The sequence below is a fragment of the Pseudorasbora parva genome, chromosome 3 (assembly GCF_024679245.1).
Source record: "Pseudorasbora parva isolate DD20220531a chromosome 3, ASM2467924v1, whole genome shotgun sequence".
Classification (NCBI taxonomy): domain Eukaryota; kingdom Metazoa; phylum Chordata; class Actinopteri; order Cypriniformes; family Gobionidae; genus Pseudorasbora; species Pseudorasbora parva.
In genome coordinates, this window is record NC_090174.1 from 22,100,046 (window position 1) to 22,117,113 (window position 17,068).

At 37.5% G+C, this 17,068-nt stretch overlaps 2 protein-coding genes across 3 annotated transcripts in view; both read right to left on the bottom strand.

Moving 5' to 3' along the window:
- Window positions 1-2,512, bottom strand: part of apba1a (amyloid beta (A4) precursor protein-binding, family A, member 1a) — a 108,099-nt gene extending 105,587 nt beyond the window's left edge. The window contains exon 1 of one of the 2 annotated variants that reach the window (XM_067438145.1): window positions 2,355-2,512. The gene's annotated coding sequence lies outside the window, so the exon portion shown is untranslated. The remainder of the gene's footprint in view (window positions 1-2,354) is intronic. The other variant, XM_067438146.1, reaches the window with a different exon arrangement.
- Window positions 2,513-2,959: 447 nt separating this feature from the next.
- Window positions 2,960-15,003, bottom strand: ptar1 (protein prenyltransferase alpha subunit repeat containing 1). The gene is made up of 7 exons (XM_067438155.1): window positions 14,870-15,003; window positions 13,912-14,081; window positions 13,714-13,780; window positions 13,100-13,204; window positions 11,467-11,698; window positions 8,586-8,875; window positions 2,960-6,332 (listed from the first exon to the last, which is right to left on the bottom strand). Exons 1-7 carry the CDS (start codon window positions 14,953-14,955, stop codon window positions 5,987-5,989), a joined length of 1,296 nt encoding a protein of 431 aa, XP_067294256.1. The 5' UTR covers window positions 14,956-15,003; the 3' UTR covers window positions 2,960-5,986.
- Window positions 15,004-17,068: the final 2,065 nt, after the last annotated feature.

Sequence of the window (17,068 nt, forward strand, 5' to 3'; positions counted from 1 at the left end):
ATGGAAGAAACACATGAAAGTGTGTGAACTGTAGACCGTTGTGTAAAAGAAATGGCAATACTGCCTCTCATAAATAACATGGAAGACTTCACAAAGGAAGTCTTACAATTAACAGCCTAAACGAACACCCGTTTGAGCGATCTGCAGTGTAAAACAACTCAACTAAATCAAACGAAAATTACAACAGAAATGCAAATTAACACATATTTGCAAAAAGAAAAGTGAAATATGTTCTGCGATACTATTGGCATGTTATGCAATTCATCTTAGTAAATAATATGGTAAACAGAACGAAATAAAGTACAAAACTGATAGTCTCGTCAATGTGTCTGGCGGAGCAGATATAGATGCAATAGATAATTAGGGATATATGTAATATAGGGATTATATATGTATGTCTCAAACATTCAGAATTTTTTTTTGAAATTCTCATCAAGAAGAGTCAGCACCAGTTTCCACTTTCCCCCACCCATGGCACACACACTCTGGCGATTGAGCACTAGACGCTTTTTTGCCTCGACTTGCCGGCCATTTCTTTTTTATTTCGGCCACGGTCCGAAGTTGTGAGGCTACAGCATTTACGGCGTCTGCAACCTTTTGCCACTCAAATGCCTTTATGGCATTAGTAATGCCCACACTGTGCCCTCCAAACAACATTTTTCTCCTCTTTACCACCTCGCCAACGACAACTTCTACTTCATATTGAGTGAAGTTGTTTTTTTTTAATTTCCTCTCTATGTTTGCCATGATTTCCCAAGCGATGAATATTAACTTGTGGGCGTTTCACGAACTCATCATGCTCATCTGAAAGACGTTGCATAGACGTCCTTTTCTAGCCTGACGTGGTCATACTCAATTCTAGTCAGAATATGAGTCTGAAACTGCTCCATTGGGCTGTGATTATGGGGCGTGTTTCAACCGAACCCGGAAAGACCTCAATTGGATAGACCTACAACCAATCAGAGCAACGAAGCAACGCATTATCAAATGTCAACAGAGCTCAACTGCACTGTGTTGCCACGCGTTTTTTTCCCCGCGGGTTGTTTTCTATGTCCGCGGGTTGAAGCGACCATTATGTGATATATAGACCCATGAGTGCGAATTTTAGAAGGCAACCTTGCCAAAATAACACACATTTTACCCCGCAAACGCCATTTTTCCCCCGGAGAACCCCCCGAGAAGCTATTGTTTAGGGCTAGTAGTTGGCGGGTTTTGTTGTAAAAACTTGGCAACCCTGTCTGCACGCGCGCTGAAATCAGGCTGGAATACACGATCTTTGCTGGTGTTGTAAAAAAATAAAATAATTTAATGATACACAGAGTACTTACCCAACATCATGATCATTTCTGAGAGAAATTGTGAAGGTGAATGCATATACAAACAAGCTCTCCGTTTAGGATTCGAAAAAATATAATCCAAGCCCCTTTGATGACGTGGATGATTACGTTACTGTTGATCATCTGTCCGTCATTGTCTAAAGTTCGCCCTGATGATTTCATTGGTTCGAACAGTTTCTGTTCGTGGATGATTACTCCTCTATGGAGCAAGGCCAGACTGAACTGCCCGACCTAAAAAAATTGTGGGCGGGGCTAAGTTCGGCTGGCATCCAGGCTAGCCCTTTTCAGATGTTCAAATGACAACTTGAGGAAGCAATAAAGTTAACTATTAGAATCTTATGTGTGACATCTGCTGTAGCACAGTACAGGCGTATTTTTTAATTAGACATTTTAGATGTTTTAACTGTACATGTTTTGAAATTAAATGAAAGAATAAAATGAATGAGTGAATGATTGACTCACTAATAGGATTGCCCACTTGTTGCCACCTAGTGGTGTAATGATAACCTACAGGAAAATACCCATCTTTTTGGTGAATGGACTCAAGTCGAATTGAGTCAGTGGGATGAATCAAAACGAACAGCACTCAGTCATAAGCGCATTGATGTTACACAAGCATCAGTTAGAAACTGTATTGGTTGAAGGCATCTCTAATGAGGAAGAGATTGTTTGCATGGCAAAACCGATTTTGTATTGGAGAACTAGTGTACAGAACTTCACACTTTAGGCCCTCGGATTTCTTTTGTATCTGCTAACTGGGTGTAACGCAGCTTTGAATGAAACACCCACCAATGAAATATCCTTCTAGTGTAAACAAACTGTTCAACCTGCCATCATCAGCATGGAAAGCGACATTGCAACAGGCACTCTGAAAGAACCTCATCATTAAATCAATCTCATTGAAGTACAAATGTTTCATTACATTGTTCCTGTTTTACTGAAAACGCACTCACACAGCTTAAGCGACAAACGATGAATTCATAGCGCGTAAAACGAATCTCGAGTCGGATCTCTCACCTGTGCGTTTACTGCAGTTTCCAGCGATCTAACGGTCCTCCCGACGTGTGTCTGGATCCACCATCTTCATCGCCTGCCTTTCACTCAGTCTGTGGGCAAGCCCGACTCCTCCCATCAGAGACTTGCTAATCAAAACGCCACCAAACGCTGCCTAATTTCTCAATGAACGAGGCGAGCTGAGGCTCTCGACAAAACATCAAAGCAAGAGGTACATCTTCATTTAAGTCTGCAGTCTTTAAATTAAACCCCTTCAATGGCATGGAATAAACAAGTTCACTGGTTATAAAATGCCTGTCCAGCCCTCAGCACTCAAGAAAGCTATAAATATAGAATAAAAACAGGAAGCAAGTGATGTTTAGCCTACTTGCTTTTATAAGCCTCATTGCTGTCAAATAAATTATCGGTCAGAAGTTTGAGGTAGGCCTATGTAGCCTATCATTTATTTATTTATTTTCCAAAGTGACAACAAACTCTTTGGTACAAACATTGCAAGGTTTTTTCATAAAAATAAAAAAAAACTCCTTTTAACACTGATTTCAATAAATGCTTTCACCAAATCAGCATGTAAAATAGCCTACTTGTAATGATTTCTGAAGGATCACGTGACACCGAAGACTGGAGTAATGATGCTGAAAATTCGCTTCTCTATTACAGGAATAAATTACATTTTAAAATATATTCAAATAGAGAATAGTTATTTTAAATTGTAATAACATTTCACAATACTATCCTACTGTTTTTACTGTATTTTGATCAATTAAATGCCTTGGCAAGCAAGTCTTTAAAATCCCCCATGTAGTCCTTATGACATGATTTAAACAAAATGGTCATGAATTCAAAATAATAGGAAATAAAAATGTGAAAATGGAGCTTTTCAGAGTAGTTTTATTTATTGTGGTAGGCAACTGACAAAACAACTACGTTCAATACATTTTTAATACAAATAAATATAAAATATATAATGGATGAGATGCTATAAATGTTGGTTATTGTGGCTGTAAAAACCTACAGTACCTTATCAGCTTATCAGACAACACACAAAGAAAATACAAAACCTTATGCTACATTTTTTTCTTTCTAAAGCTAAAGGAACTCTGTGATGCTTCTGCATAGATGTACCAGTCTCAGTTTATGTAAATGATATCGTACAACAATGGATATTGACATGACACAACTGGAAATACAATGTGCTTCCTTAATGTAATCCACATTAATGTACACATCTTTAAAACTAAGGTTACATAGGACCATTTCTGAAATCTGCCTAGGAAGAGAAATGTGAGGTGTGAAGCCCTGAACAGATATAAAGGCATAAATATTTTCAACAATATAACTGTTAAGACTGTCCATTGAGAGGGCGATACATGTGAAAATCACTAATAGCCTTATTACAAATAGCTAATTCTTAACTGCTGCAGCAGGAGCCAAAAATCAACGTAATGTTTTTCCCTCCCTGCATGTATGGGCAATGAAAGTATAAATTATACTAATAAAATGTAATGACATACAATAACAATGTGATCCCAGTATAACAGTATAAACATACGTGCATGCAAAAAGATAACCACAGCCCAGTGTGGACTCAATGACTATGGTATAGGTAATGACTGTTAACTGTTAAGGTAATTTTATCTGTTAACTATGCAAACCTATAGCAAAGTAACCAAATATCTTAAAAAGAACAAATATGAAGGCATTTGTTGCTGAAAATGCAGATCCATTGCAGTTTTAGACTGTGCTTCCATATAAGACTCTATTAGGAGTTTAACAGCAGATGCAGGGAAGGCGAAAAAGGTGATGCTAAATCCTTAATATCCAAAACAAGCACCTGTGCGCACACCTGTACTTCTAGAGATTGATAAAAGACATCAAAAGCTGTCAGTGTACAGAGGAATGGTGTGGAGGAAAAGCTGGTTTTATTCTTGAGGGGACAGACATCTGGCTGTGATGGACATCTGGCAATTTTGCTGTTGCAGCTCAAAAAAAAAAAAAAAAGTCCAAGACATGCACGAACAGGGAAAACCACTCTGAAATGGTCCTGGATAGAGTCTGAGAGTCAGTCTAGAAAATACATAACTCAAAATCCTTTCATAATTCTAGCTATTGTGCAACTGTGCAAAAAAAAGAAGAGGAAGAAGAAGAACAGTGATAGGTTTTTAAGAAGTGAAACTTAAGATCAAACTCTGAAAGTCTTACAGATATGCTGAAAAACACGGTTTCATATAAGCTTTGCTAGAGTGCCAAAATGAATCGCCTAACAATAATATTTTTTGTACATGTAGAAAAGGCATTGTCCTGATTTAAAAGCGATATAGAAGTATCAAGTCTGTTTAGAATTTCACAACCTTCTATAATTAAGCTGTGAATTAATAAAGTTGTCAATGCAAGATTGAGCCTATGAAACTTCAAAGTTTATTACAAGTTTAATAATTACGAGTAACAGTGAGTCAGTGAGTCAACCATAACTGTCTAATAGCTTATTAGCTTTAATAATAAATCATTACGCAAGTGAGGCTAACAACATTTCACTTTTCATATTTGCATAAATATATTTTAAGTTCAAAATAGTGTTAAACAAAAAGCAGCATTTGTAAACCCAGGCCCTCTCCCTAGTGCAGAAAATAAGCACCAATCTGCACCAAATGGGCTTGAACATGGCAGCTTGTTATTTCTGCAGCCACATTTGGGCCAAGCTGAGAAAAGACTATTCCTGCTTCTGCAATTCCCTTTCATCATGAAAACCCATGCTTCTGTGAGACCGGCTGGATGAACTATAACCCAAAACTTGTGCTTAAATGCTGAGACTAGTCCAACATGACAGTTATTCTAATGAGTGAAGATGATGTGTGCTTCAGGAGCATTAATTAACGCCCAAGAACCATCAGCTTGAACCAAAGAAACGTTGCAACAGATATGTCATATAATACAAAAACTCCCCTGAATGAGGCCAGTGGCTATAAATTCTGACAATTTCATGTGCATTAATCTGTTTTATTGACTCATGAAAATGTCTGTCTTTAGCCCTAATATTTCATATCAAATGGCTCCAGGAATCTTTAAATTCAATGATTGTGCTCACATTACTTCTTGCAGCAAAACGTCAAGATATTCATTGAAAAATGTTCATGCTACAGTACAAAAGTAGACAGGATTCAGAGCCAGTCTGCCCCCCAATTAAACAAAAGAGGGAAACTGGGTCAGAATCACTTTGGGCTCTAAGTGTTCCCTTCAAGTCTGCACCACAGTGCGTTTAAGACTCCCGACAAGAATCATAAAACTGCAGACAGCATGATGAGAGCATACTGTAATTGATTTGTGATGGAAGACTTTAAACAACATAAAACCAACAAAAGAACTATGAAACAAAAAACTACAATCGTAGGTTCTGATAGGGGGGAAAAAGGATTGTATACTAAAAATAGACCTGAGATATCCAGTACCTGAACTAAAGCAGCTGAAACAGACCAGGCTTACAACTGTTGAGACAGGTCATGGGTTTTCATCATGATTGGGAATTTGCTCTGGCCAAGGAGTCCATTTGTTTTCAGAGAACCGGTGTGGGCGGCTGGAGCCAGAAATACATTGACCTATCACAGCTCTCCCACACTGTGGTGGGCGGAGTGTTTCTTACGCTACTGACCTATGACAGAGTCCAGCCACTTTTTGTAGGCAATGGCAAAGCGGCTTTGCTCTGGGCTCCTGCAGTCTGTGAGGATTCTAGAGACAAACGTGTGCTCAGAGGGAAGTCCGGGGTGGGGAAGCAGGGGTCCCCGCTTTAGACGCTTGGTGTCCTGTGTGTAGCTTCCATGTTTGCTCCCATCAAGAACACAGTCAACGTCCATGGCCTGGGAGCCACTGCCATCGTCACAAGGTTCCTCGCTGAGGAGAACATCGGTGTGGGTGAGAGGCGGAGACAGCGATCCTGCCCCCTGGAAGTGTTCCCTCCGCCACTGGTGCCATAGGTAAAAGACATGTCGCCTGTTGGAGAAGCTTTGTTTTGAGTTTGTTCAAAAACCACACAACAAAATTCTCTTTACATTAAAGGTCTGGTGGGTCACAGGTCTTATCAACTTTTAAAAAGAAGGAAAAAAACATTTTGTTGCTGATGTTTTGTAGTTATGACATGCAAAAACCATTAACAACACAATCCAAATTAAAATAAATACATCACAGACTACATTACATACATTTTTACTTGCAACAGAGATAAACATTGTGGCAGGTAATATCTCACTGATATGTTTATGCACTTAAAGGGTGAACTATCCTTTTAATGGCAATTCCTTTAAGTGCATAATTGTTTATGCACTTTAAGGGGTACCTCATCACTGGAAAGATGAATGTGTATTTAAATTGGATCATTTATGTAGTAGAAATGTTAAATTATTTTAGAAGTTGGTGCCTTCTAGACTGAGAAAAGCCAGAAAATGTATTTTTGGCTCATATGGATGAAAGACAAGTCCCAGAATGCCCTACAAGGCCACTCCCAAGTCCTGCCTACCCGTTACATCTCTCTCCCACTGCGGCACCACCTCAATGTCATTTACATTTTTATAATAATGAAATCATTTAGTTGAGTTGTAGAACAGACACTACAATTAAAAACTGAACGTGACTGTTCAATACACCACGAGCCGAATGAGTGTTGCCACACAAACGCAGTCAGATTTCAGGAACTGAATGAAAAGACTTTGAAGTTTCAAAGCGAAATGTGCCAATTTAAGTGGGTTTGTCCTTGTACCGTGTTGTTGTTGTGTTTTCATGAACCCACAATTCAAGCAACCCGCCCCGTACTTGCGCTAATTTTAAACTGAAACTAAAAAGAGCATGGTCGACCGGCATTCATTCATTATTTAATAATAAACTTGCATTGTTATTCATTCATGGCCTCAGTCATTTACTGCCGCACAGTGCATGTCCAGTTTGGCAAGTTTTCAGTCATATCTATGGAAGATTAACTAATATAGGCCTTCTGTGTCATATATTCTGTGAGTGAGATCCCACCCCTATGGACGGGTTGAAAACATGCAGAACTAGCTCCTACTACTGGCTGTAGTCTCTAGCATCTGGCCAAAAAAGCCTCCAATGACACAAAATGACAATCTTTGCATCCTCTGAGGCTTTTTTTCCAGACATAAAATAAATAAATCTCTCGTCTCAGGGGGACATGAGGAGAGGAAGCACGATCATTTGAATATTTTTTATACTCCTGGGTTTCTACTGATACAAAGCTTAATGATAAATTGCTAAAGTAACCCTTTAAAGGGTGAACTCTCTCTTAATGGCTGCAAAAAACAAAAACAAAAGTGTCACATGCAATCATATGCTGTCCAGGCTTGTAATCTAATGAATGGGATATATGGATGACTTTTATGATAGTGCAAAAGCACTATCATAAAAGTCATCCATATATCCCATTCATTAGATTACAAGGTTAGATTATTTTCTCCATTCTTCATTTATTACAAGGGATTGCATGGGGGGAAAGCACTTTTTTATTACTTATTATTACTTTTCTCCATTCTTCATTTATTACAAGGTATTGCATGGGGGAAAAGCACTTTTTTATTATGTATTACTTGTGTTCCACATAATCAAGTAATATGGGTTGAGTAAATCATGATAATTTAATTTTGGTGAACTACAGTCTTTTTTTTAAATAAATGATTTGGGTAAGATAATAAAAGGCTTGTGTATGAATGAAATGCCAGTAACTAAAAAAGGCTAGAGCTTATTAATGCCTCATGTTTCAGCATTAAGTGGTGTGAAATGTTGCACAAACCATAATTTTTAATCTTTTCAAACTTACAGCAGACCTGTAAATGAAATTGATCTGTTGCCATGATGCACTTCTGGGGGAAAACACAAGCTAAAAATGTATAAACACCATTCACTGAGCAGCTGCTCCTTGCCTCAGCCACGAGGGAAGAGGCTTGGAAGGGGAAAAACTGAAGCTAGAAAAAGAGATCTAGCAAACTGCTTGCCTCTCCCTCTGTGAGCTACAACTCTGCAGCCAAAGACCATCCATCATTTTATAACAGTATGCCATAAACACATAAGACTAGACCAGCTGAGGGCCAAGGACAGACTTCTGGCAAACAAAGTCACTGCATTCACACTGAGACTTGTGGAAGCACAGTCTGATGTTGACTGATTGCACAACTACTATCGGCACAGCAAGACCTGGAGATCTGTTACTGGCTCCAAAACACACTGTCTGATCACTCTCACCTGTGGCACCACAGCGTCTCGTGGCCCGGATATGACTCGATGAGATCAGTGCAGAGCTCCATCTCCTGATGGAAGAGCTGAGGGATGACGTCATTGCGGTGATTGTCATCAGACGCTCCCGCCGTGCTCTCTCCGTTAGGCTGCTGGGTGGGGTGGAGGTCCCTCTCTCCAGCCTGGCACAGCTCTCTGGCCAGGGCTTTGAGCAGGTGCTGACGGTAGTGGAAGCCGCTGTGATCTGACACGTGCATGGACACCCAGAGTCGAGTGGAGGACAGCTCATCATGCAGAACCTGGAGTAGAAAGTCTTACATTGTGTTTTCTTCATTTAGCATAATCACGCTTCAGTTGTTACAACTGAATTTTACATTAGTATTCAGTTGCAAAGTTGTAAGCTTTATGGAAGTCAACATATCAATACATTTATTCAAAAACCTAAAAAAACTTTAAAAAAAAACTGTAAAAGGCAAAGTGTGCAATTTCTGTAGCGCTGCAAAAATTAAGGATGAACCAACATTACATTTCTGTCCAGCAACAATAAGCTATTTTTTTTTTTTAATGTTATGAACAGTGTTTAAAATGAACATCTGCCAACCCGTCAAATACAGGTGAAAATCCACTGTGGCAGGTAACACATATAAACACACTAGCCAATTTGGAAGGTTATGATTCATCATTTATGTTCAATCACTTTGCGTGACATTGCTAACAGAGCCCTTCCCCTTAAAAGGAGCCTCAAATATAAATGCTGTGCAGTGCCACGTCTATAAAATTCAAATACGTTTCTATGACCACTGGCACATACTGGCAGCGCCTAATTATGAGCCTGGCTGTTCAAAATCATGCCGCTCCACAGCATCACTCAAATTGTTTTCAGAGATTGTGTATTTTTACGTGTGTTTTCACTAACATGTTTGTTTTTGTGGCTTAAATAAAGCTTCATATAGAGAAATAATATTTATATAGCTTTTTTCAAATCTTAATTCAAACTCATTGAACTTAAAATGTGTTTTGGGGAAAAGTGCCCTAGTGCCTTTGTCAACTCATGGCAATTATAATAGAAGTCACAGATAATTTAGTTTTTATTTCCATTTTATTTTATTTAAACGTTATCTGCAAACAGTGTTTGACTGTAGTAAAGCTGAAAGCAATACAATTATTCAGAATCAGATTTAATAATAAATGTATTTAAATCTAAGATTTGACTTTGATAATCTGTATTATTTCTGATATTTTAGTTTTGGCTAGTATACATTCTGAACGGCTAGTACTTTGAAAAATTGTTGCCAAATTAGCTGGTGAGTGAAAAAGTTAATTTCAAACTCTGGTTATAAACAATAACTAATAAATGGCTTGTATAAAAGTAACCTTTTAGAAAATCTCAAAAGAAATATTCATTATTTATACTGTACGTAATAGTTGATGCATAAATTCACTTGTAGCATTTAAAACAATTGATTTAGTTTTAGTGATTTTTTTGAAAAATTGTATATTTGTATAAATAAATAAAAAAATCATCACCAAAAGAAAAACTATTGTTTTAAATGCTACAAATGAATTTATGCATCAACTATTACGTACAGTATAAATAATGAATATTCCTTTTAAGATTTGCTAAAAGGTTACATTTAAGTTTTGTTAAACTAGTAATGCATATAAAGATTAACTAAGTGAGTGCTATGGCAGAAAAGGTTATTTAAAGATAAAAATTAAGGACCTGAGGCATACACAAATAAATATTTAATATCCGTCGATATTTCAAGAAAGTATTTTAGAATCACAGACGTTATTTCACCATGATTCATTCAGGCTGTAAACTACATACTTCAGAGATCTGGGATGGAAATACAGACTATGGAAAATAGTACCAAACAAGCCATGCAGAAATGTAAGATGACAGCCGCATAACCCAATTACTCCTGAAATAGCCTATGAATGGCTCAGACTGGTTCAAGTCTGTTTAGTCCTGGATCATTAAATCTACAGGCTCATCCTTTTTATACGAGGGCCTTTTGCTTGGATTGAGCCCTATAATATTTGCCTAATTTCGTATCCAATTAAGAAAGGATAAGCACACATCAAAGGTCTGGCACTTAGTGACCCCCTAAGAGCCAATAAGCTCTCCTGACTAACATCACTCAGCTCTCTCTGGAAAAAATAAAATAAAGCTAAAAAGACAGAAAACTGTGGCATCTGCAATCAGGTCTCTTCACAAAGATAATTCAAGTGGAGAAGGCATCAAGATCATCAAAAGCTCAGGTAGATTTATCAACCTCATAAATACCCAGGTTATGTTGCTTTCCTTGTAACACAACTGATGATGTGCCAGTGTGATCCATCATTCCTTAAAGGAACTGTATGTAAGAAGTTTTTTTTCAATGAATCATAAAATGGCCCTGATATGTCACTAGACATTAAAAATCATGTTCATTTCAAATACTTATATCACTGACAACAGTAGTCCGGCAAGGATAGTCATTTAAAAGTTGTTGTTGCAGCCCTCAACTGATGATAATGTTGACATGTTGTGTTTTCGTCTGAAGCTCCACCCTCCACCTATCGACCAATCACGAAGTCAGTAGTATTTCGGCATCCGGGTTGCCAGATCTGTTCTAGTTACCACAGCTGCAGCTACAAACGTTCCTGTAGCCTATCTGGCAACCTCGAGCCAGGGGGGAGGGGGAGAGGGGATACACCGCTCTAGTCATTTGAAAGTGATTGCAGTAACAGTTTTGGCCACAATCTTACATAGACTTCCTTTAAAGTAATCCAAGACAAATCCAATCTTTGAGATGGATGCAAACAAACCAACATCTAACAGACAGGTTTTAAGCCTTTATGATGAATTGCACAGACGTAGTCACAGTGGACTGGGACAGTCTACCTTCAGATTGCCTTTAGCCATGTTTAGTAATACCCAGATGCGATGGGACCAGGCATTGTAGTTGCTGGGGTAACGGCCAGCTGCATCTGCACAGACCCTCATCTCCTCCTGCAAGGCTCTCTGCAGCCGCTCGCATGGTCTCCTCACAGCGTCTTCTCTGGGTTCAAGCTGATCCTTCAGTTCTTGTCCAGACGGAGAGCACTCCTCCTGTAGCCGCTGCAACACCCAGCGCCTGTGTCCACAACGCAAACAAATTCAACAAAACCGATCATAAACATATATCTGGATGCAAAAGAACTTAACATGCTTATGGTTTTATTTATGAGACAGCTAAAATCTGAATTCTCTTTCATAACAGCTTTAAATTGGCTCAGATTATCTCAGCACCCTGCGGATGCTAAAGGGATCTGACGACTCAATATTATCTGCAGACAATAACCTGATCCTAACTGGCATAGTGAATTGTGAAAATCTGAATTCAAGTACTTATTTGTAAAATACTTGACAACGCCAATGTGTCCTGCAGGTACATGCAAGTTCTTAGTCTTGTCAGTTGCACAAACTACAGGCATTTAATAGTGTTCCAGGGAATCATGCAAAATGGTTTGCCCTCGTACTTTCAGTAGTGACGAAATTCTGCTTCATTTCGGTGCCATTGTTGACATGTTGCAAGAGGTCTGCAACTGCAGACTGTCTCATTTCATGGTCGCCTGGCCACTGCTTTCATTTCAGTCAGTTTGAGAGCAAAATCTCTTCCATACAAATTCAGTTACATGAAAGCAGAGTACATTTTCCTGTACAGTGCATCAAACTATTCTATTATTAATTACTTAATGCCTAATTTATTATATGCTTTTTTATATCACTGTTTGAAAATTCAGACTCATCTAATCTAATGGTGACCTAAAAGTACTCTAAGAAAAATAGGACACTTTTAGGGTGCAGAACACAGCACCTCTATAAAGTGTAATTTAGTATTTTAAAAGATCTCATTTAACTGTATACACTAAAAGCAGAACTATATTGGAGTCACACAATACACCCTCACTGCACTAAAGCAGGTGCTTTATGATATATTTATATTTCTGAAATACATAACTCTGGTAACAGATCACTCTAAATTGTAATGTAGACGCATACATTTTTCTGTAAAGATCCTTTGAAACTAAATGTATTGTGAAAAGCACTAAATTAATGTGAATTGAAATGTGAATTATTCAGTTACAAAAAGAAAAATAATTACATTACTTTTATTTAAGACAAAGATACCTGTTATTATGAAAGATATACAAGATACATGTTATTATGAAATTTAAAAAATCTAACTGAATTTAAATGTTGCAATATATCCAATGATATATATCCAATGATATTCTATATATATATATATATATATATATATATATATATATATATATATATATATATATATATATATAACATTTATTTTTTTAAACAAATGTTTTACTTGTATTCTCTACAATATAATGCAAAATGAAAACAAAAATATAAATGGAATACAAACAAAGATATGCATTTCCTATTTGTTTCAGCCATCTTGTGATATGACACTATGGGCCTGATTAAGATCAATCGAAATCATGGCTAAAAAAAATGTTTTAAAGCCTCTAACCTGTGTATCCATGTCTCTGGGCTTTTAGGATGCTTTGAAAGTGCTAGTTTGCCCAGGTAAAGGTCCTTCTCTGGGTTTAACACACCACACTGCAGGAGCTCTTTCCTACAAAACATAAAAATTCATCAATACCCAGATGAATTCACAAAGATATGCGAATCAAAACAACCATTAAAAAAAAACAAAAAAAAAAACAGTACAGCACCACCTTCTGGACAATATGTTTCTCCCATGCAACATGCAGCCAAAATTTGTATGCAAAATTCCAAGTAAAGAATACTAAAGCAGCTTTCTTAAACCAGACATGGTAATGTCCCTAGAGTGAATCTTGTACAAAACTAAATGTTACCAAACGCGTTTGTGGAAATAATTGCTCCCCATCTCTGAAATTATGAAAAGTCACATTTAGAGTTAAATGTAGCAGCAGTCTTTTGATGTCTTTTAATGTCCCAAATTAGACACAATATCTAAAGATAGCAACATTGAAACATTCAGGGCAGAAAAATGACAGGTGAAGAAATAGAAAAAATGTAATCATTCAGAAAATATAAGAGGGGTTAGTTTGCTACAGTTCTTTTCAGGTAACACAAACATGAAATAAAAGGAAAATGTACCTGACATTCCACGCAGTGGTAAAATCTGGGTTTAAGAGAAGCAATGTGCAGGTTATATCTACCAGCGCTTGAAGAGAAGGAGAGAGAAATCAGTTTTTCATTCTGAACTGTTGTAGGAAAAGCCGCCTTTTAATAAAGACTAAGGTCGAAGCAATGTGAGCCGGCTGAAGAATCTAACCCAATAAACCTTCGTCCTACCTTCCCGGTCGAGCCACTGCTTTCTCTGCCTGTAGAGCAGGAGTTTATTATGTACATAGGGCAGCAGAAACTTGACACACCAGCTCTCCACTCCCAGCTTATTCTCCACCAGGACGATAGGGCTTCTGTTGTATCGGGCTTCGGGGCACGGAATGAGGCCGATTTCATCACTGTGAACACATTGTACAAGATAAAAAGAAGAACAAGTCACAAGGCTATTTTAAGAAACTCAGCTGAATACTAAGGAGATGAAGGCAAATGGCAATGCATTAAGCACCAAACATCTCAGCTGACACTGAGTCACTATAGATGTACCTCACTAGCTGAGATACAAGAGTGTCATGAGAGGAGGGTGAGATGAAACCCCTTGGAGAGGGCACTGACCTTCAAATGTGGAGCAAACAGACCAGACACACAATTGCACTGAAGGCAACGTTTAAAATGACATACGGTCAGATGCGTTTGGATACATAGAGAGCCACAATGCTTAAACCATTGAATCTCTCACTCCAAATGCCAGTAAAAAAGCCGGGCAAGGACAATTATTAAGAATGATGACAATAAATCAAATGTTTTGAAGTGCATTATGCCCTCCGGTTACTGACGAGTATCCACAGTACTAGCTACATCATGACAAGCATGTACACTTTTACTTCGCGTTTCACTCTTTCACAAACTTTGCACGGAGCAGTTAAATTGATAATCCAGACACACTTCACACGACCAGGTCTAAACGCGAGGCTTGGTGAGCTCTACCTGCTGCTGGCCTGCACCGGGCGCCAGCGGGGTAGAGCTGGTTAGTAGCCAGTTAGCCAGCCTGCCACTGCCTGCGCAAGTTATACACAGGCTGTGCTGCTGCACTATGTTCTCCCTGCGGTTGAGCGCGAGGGTTTAAACCTCTGTAGGGATTAAACTAGGCGACCGCGTGATAAAAAGCAATACGAGTTCACATACGTACATGTTCGGGTTTCTTTTAAAGGCGTTATTGATGTCTTTCACAACTCTCTGGACCAAGACATCCACCTCCTCTTCCGACTCAGCCATTTTCAGAGCACGAGTGACGTCAACGCGAGTGACTCAACCTCATCCGGGACATCTCCCAGTCAGAGCTGGAGAGAAGTTACCGTAGTAACCATAACGTATTCATAGTTGCTATGTAAAATTATGGACTTTTGCACTTTCATAATACACAATTTAATACCTGGTGATAACTAACACAATTGAAAAAATTATCTTTAATTTATTGAATTGGCTTTCTCCAGATAAGTGCTCTCTTTTAAATGACTGATAGCTCTTGTTCTTTCTGTTTAGAGAAAAATGAAACCACTTTACATTTATTTTAGAATTGCTCTCACACAGTGGCAGTTTGGTGTGATATTTGTGATTTTATCACATGTTATGTGAATTTTGAATTTGCAAATAGTTGTGGGTTGTTGTCACCCTAGAAGTAGTTGTCACCCTCACGCCATCCTAGGCCTACCGTATATGACTTTCTTCTTTCTGATGAACACAATCCGAGTTATAGGCCTATTAATAAATATCCTGATGCTTCCAAGCTTTATAATGCTTTGAAGCTCAAAAAATCACATTCATCCATAATAAATGTGGGCCTACTCCACACGGCTCCAGGGGGTTAATAAAGGCCTTCTGCAAAGCATTGTTGGGGATTTGTAAGAAAATAGCCATATTAAAAACAAATATCTTCTGCAGACCATCGTGGGATAATTTCATTTTAAATTAACTACTCATTTCATCTGGACTGAAAGACTGAAGGAACTTGGCGTATTATTGTATTCAGGGGAGTAGCTAAGGGGAAAAGGTTAGGGAAAAGGTTAGGATGATTCTAAGGGTTCATGCACTTTTGGAGCCCCCAGAGATCGATTTTATTAGTAGTTACAGTAGCGTAGTTGTAGGCCTAATGTAATATAAATTGTAAATGTATAATCTACCAGAGTAACAAATGAAACAAAATTATGTCTTATTTCTGGCAAACAGGAAGGAAGGAGAAGGTGATGGAGATGAGAAGCAGCTATTGTGCTATTTAACACAGATATCTGCCGGTCAAAAGTTTGAGAATTATACGATTTTAAAAATATTTTGTAAGAAGTATCTTCTGCCCACCAAGGCTGCATTTATTTGATCCGAAATAAAGCAAAACAGTATGATTGTTTAATATTTTTACAATGTAAAATCACTTTTTCTTCTTCTATTTGAATGCATTTCAAAATTATTTTATTTCTGTGATCAAAGATGAATTTATCCTCATTATCTAATATGAGGATTTGATGATCAACAAACATTTATGATTATTATCAGTGTTGAAAACACTAATATTAATAATTTACAATTTAATAATAATTTAATGAATAGAAAGTTCAGCATTTATCTGAAATATAAAGCTTTTGCAACATTATAAATGCATACTGTCACTTGATCAATTTATTGCATCCTTTTTGTGAATAAATGCATTGATTTATTTAAGTTCTTTCTCAAAAAGAATAAAAAAAAAAAAAAAAACTTACAGTCCCAAAACTTTTGAACGGTAGTACAATGTTACAGAAGCTTTCTATTAAAAAAAAAAATGCTGTTCTTTTTAACTTTCTATTCATCAAATAATCCTAAAAAATGTTTTACACAACTGTTTTCAACATTGATAATAATCATAAATGTTCTTGAGCAGCAAATCATCATTTCTGAAGGATCATGTGACACTGAAGACTGGAGTAATGATGATAAATTCAGCTTTGATCACAGGAATAAATTACACTTTACTTTATATTCACATAGAGAACAGTTATTTTACATTAGAATAATATGTCACAACATTATAGCTTTTTTTTGTATTTTAATTACATAAATGCAGCCTTGGTGAGCAGAAGAGACTTTTTAAAAATCATACCATTCTCAAACTTTTGTTTGAGTTGTGTATATATAATTAAATGGCTGACAGTGATTTTGGATCGATATAGGTGTGCCTGTATGTTTGGTACAATAGGGGGCCCAACCTCATATTCTTTCATAGGGCCCAAAATTGCTTGCGACACCTCTGATAGTATTATTATGGTATGGAAATGATGACAGTTGTTACTGTTCTTTCATGCATTTAATAAATAATAATGCAGAATTTAAAATGTAAATCTCTGTTGTTACAACAAGA

Coding starts and splice junctions, on each gene's coding strand:
- ptar1 (XM_067438155.1), bottom strand. CDS start 14,955: ATGGCTGAGTCGGAAGAGGAGGTGGATGTCTTGGTCCAGAGAGTTGTG. Junction 13,205..13,713: donor ACCACTGCGTGGAATGTCAG/GTACATTTTCCT, acceptor TATGTTTTGTAG/GAAAGAGCTCCTGCAGTGTG. Junction 6,333..8,585: donor GAGACGCTGTGGTGCCACAG/GTGAGAGTGATC, acceptor CTTCTCCAACAG/GCGACATGTCTTTTACCTAT.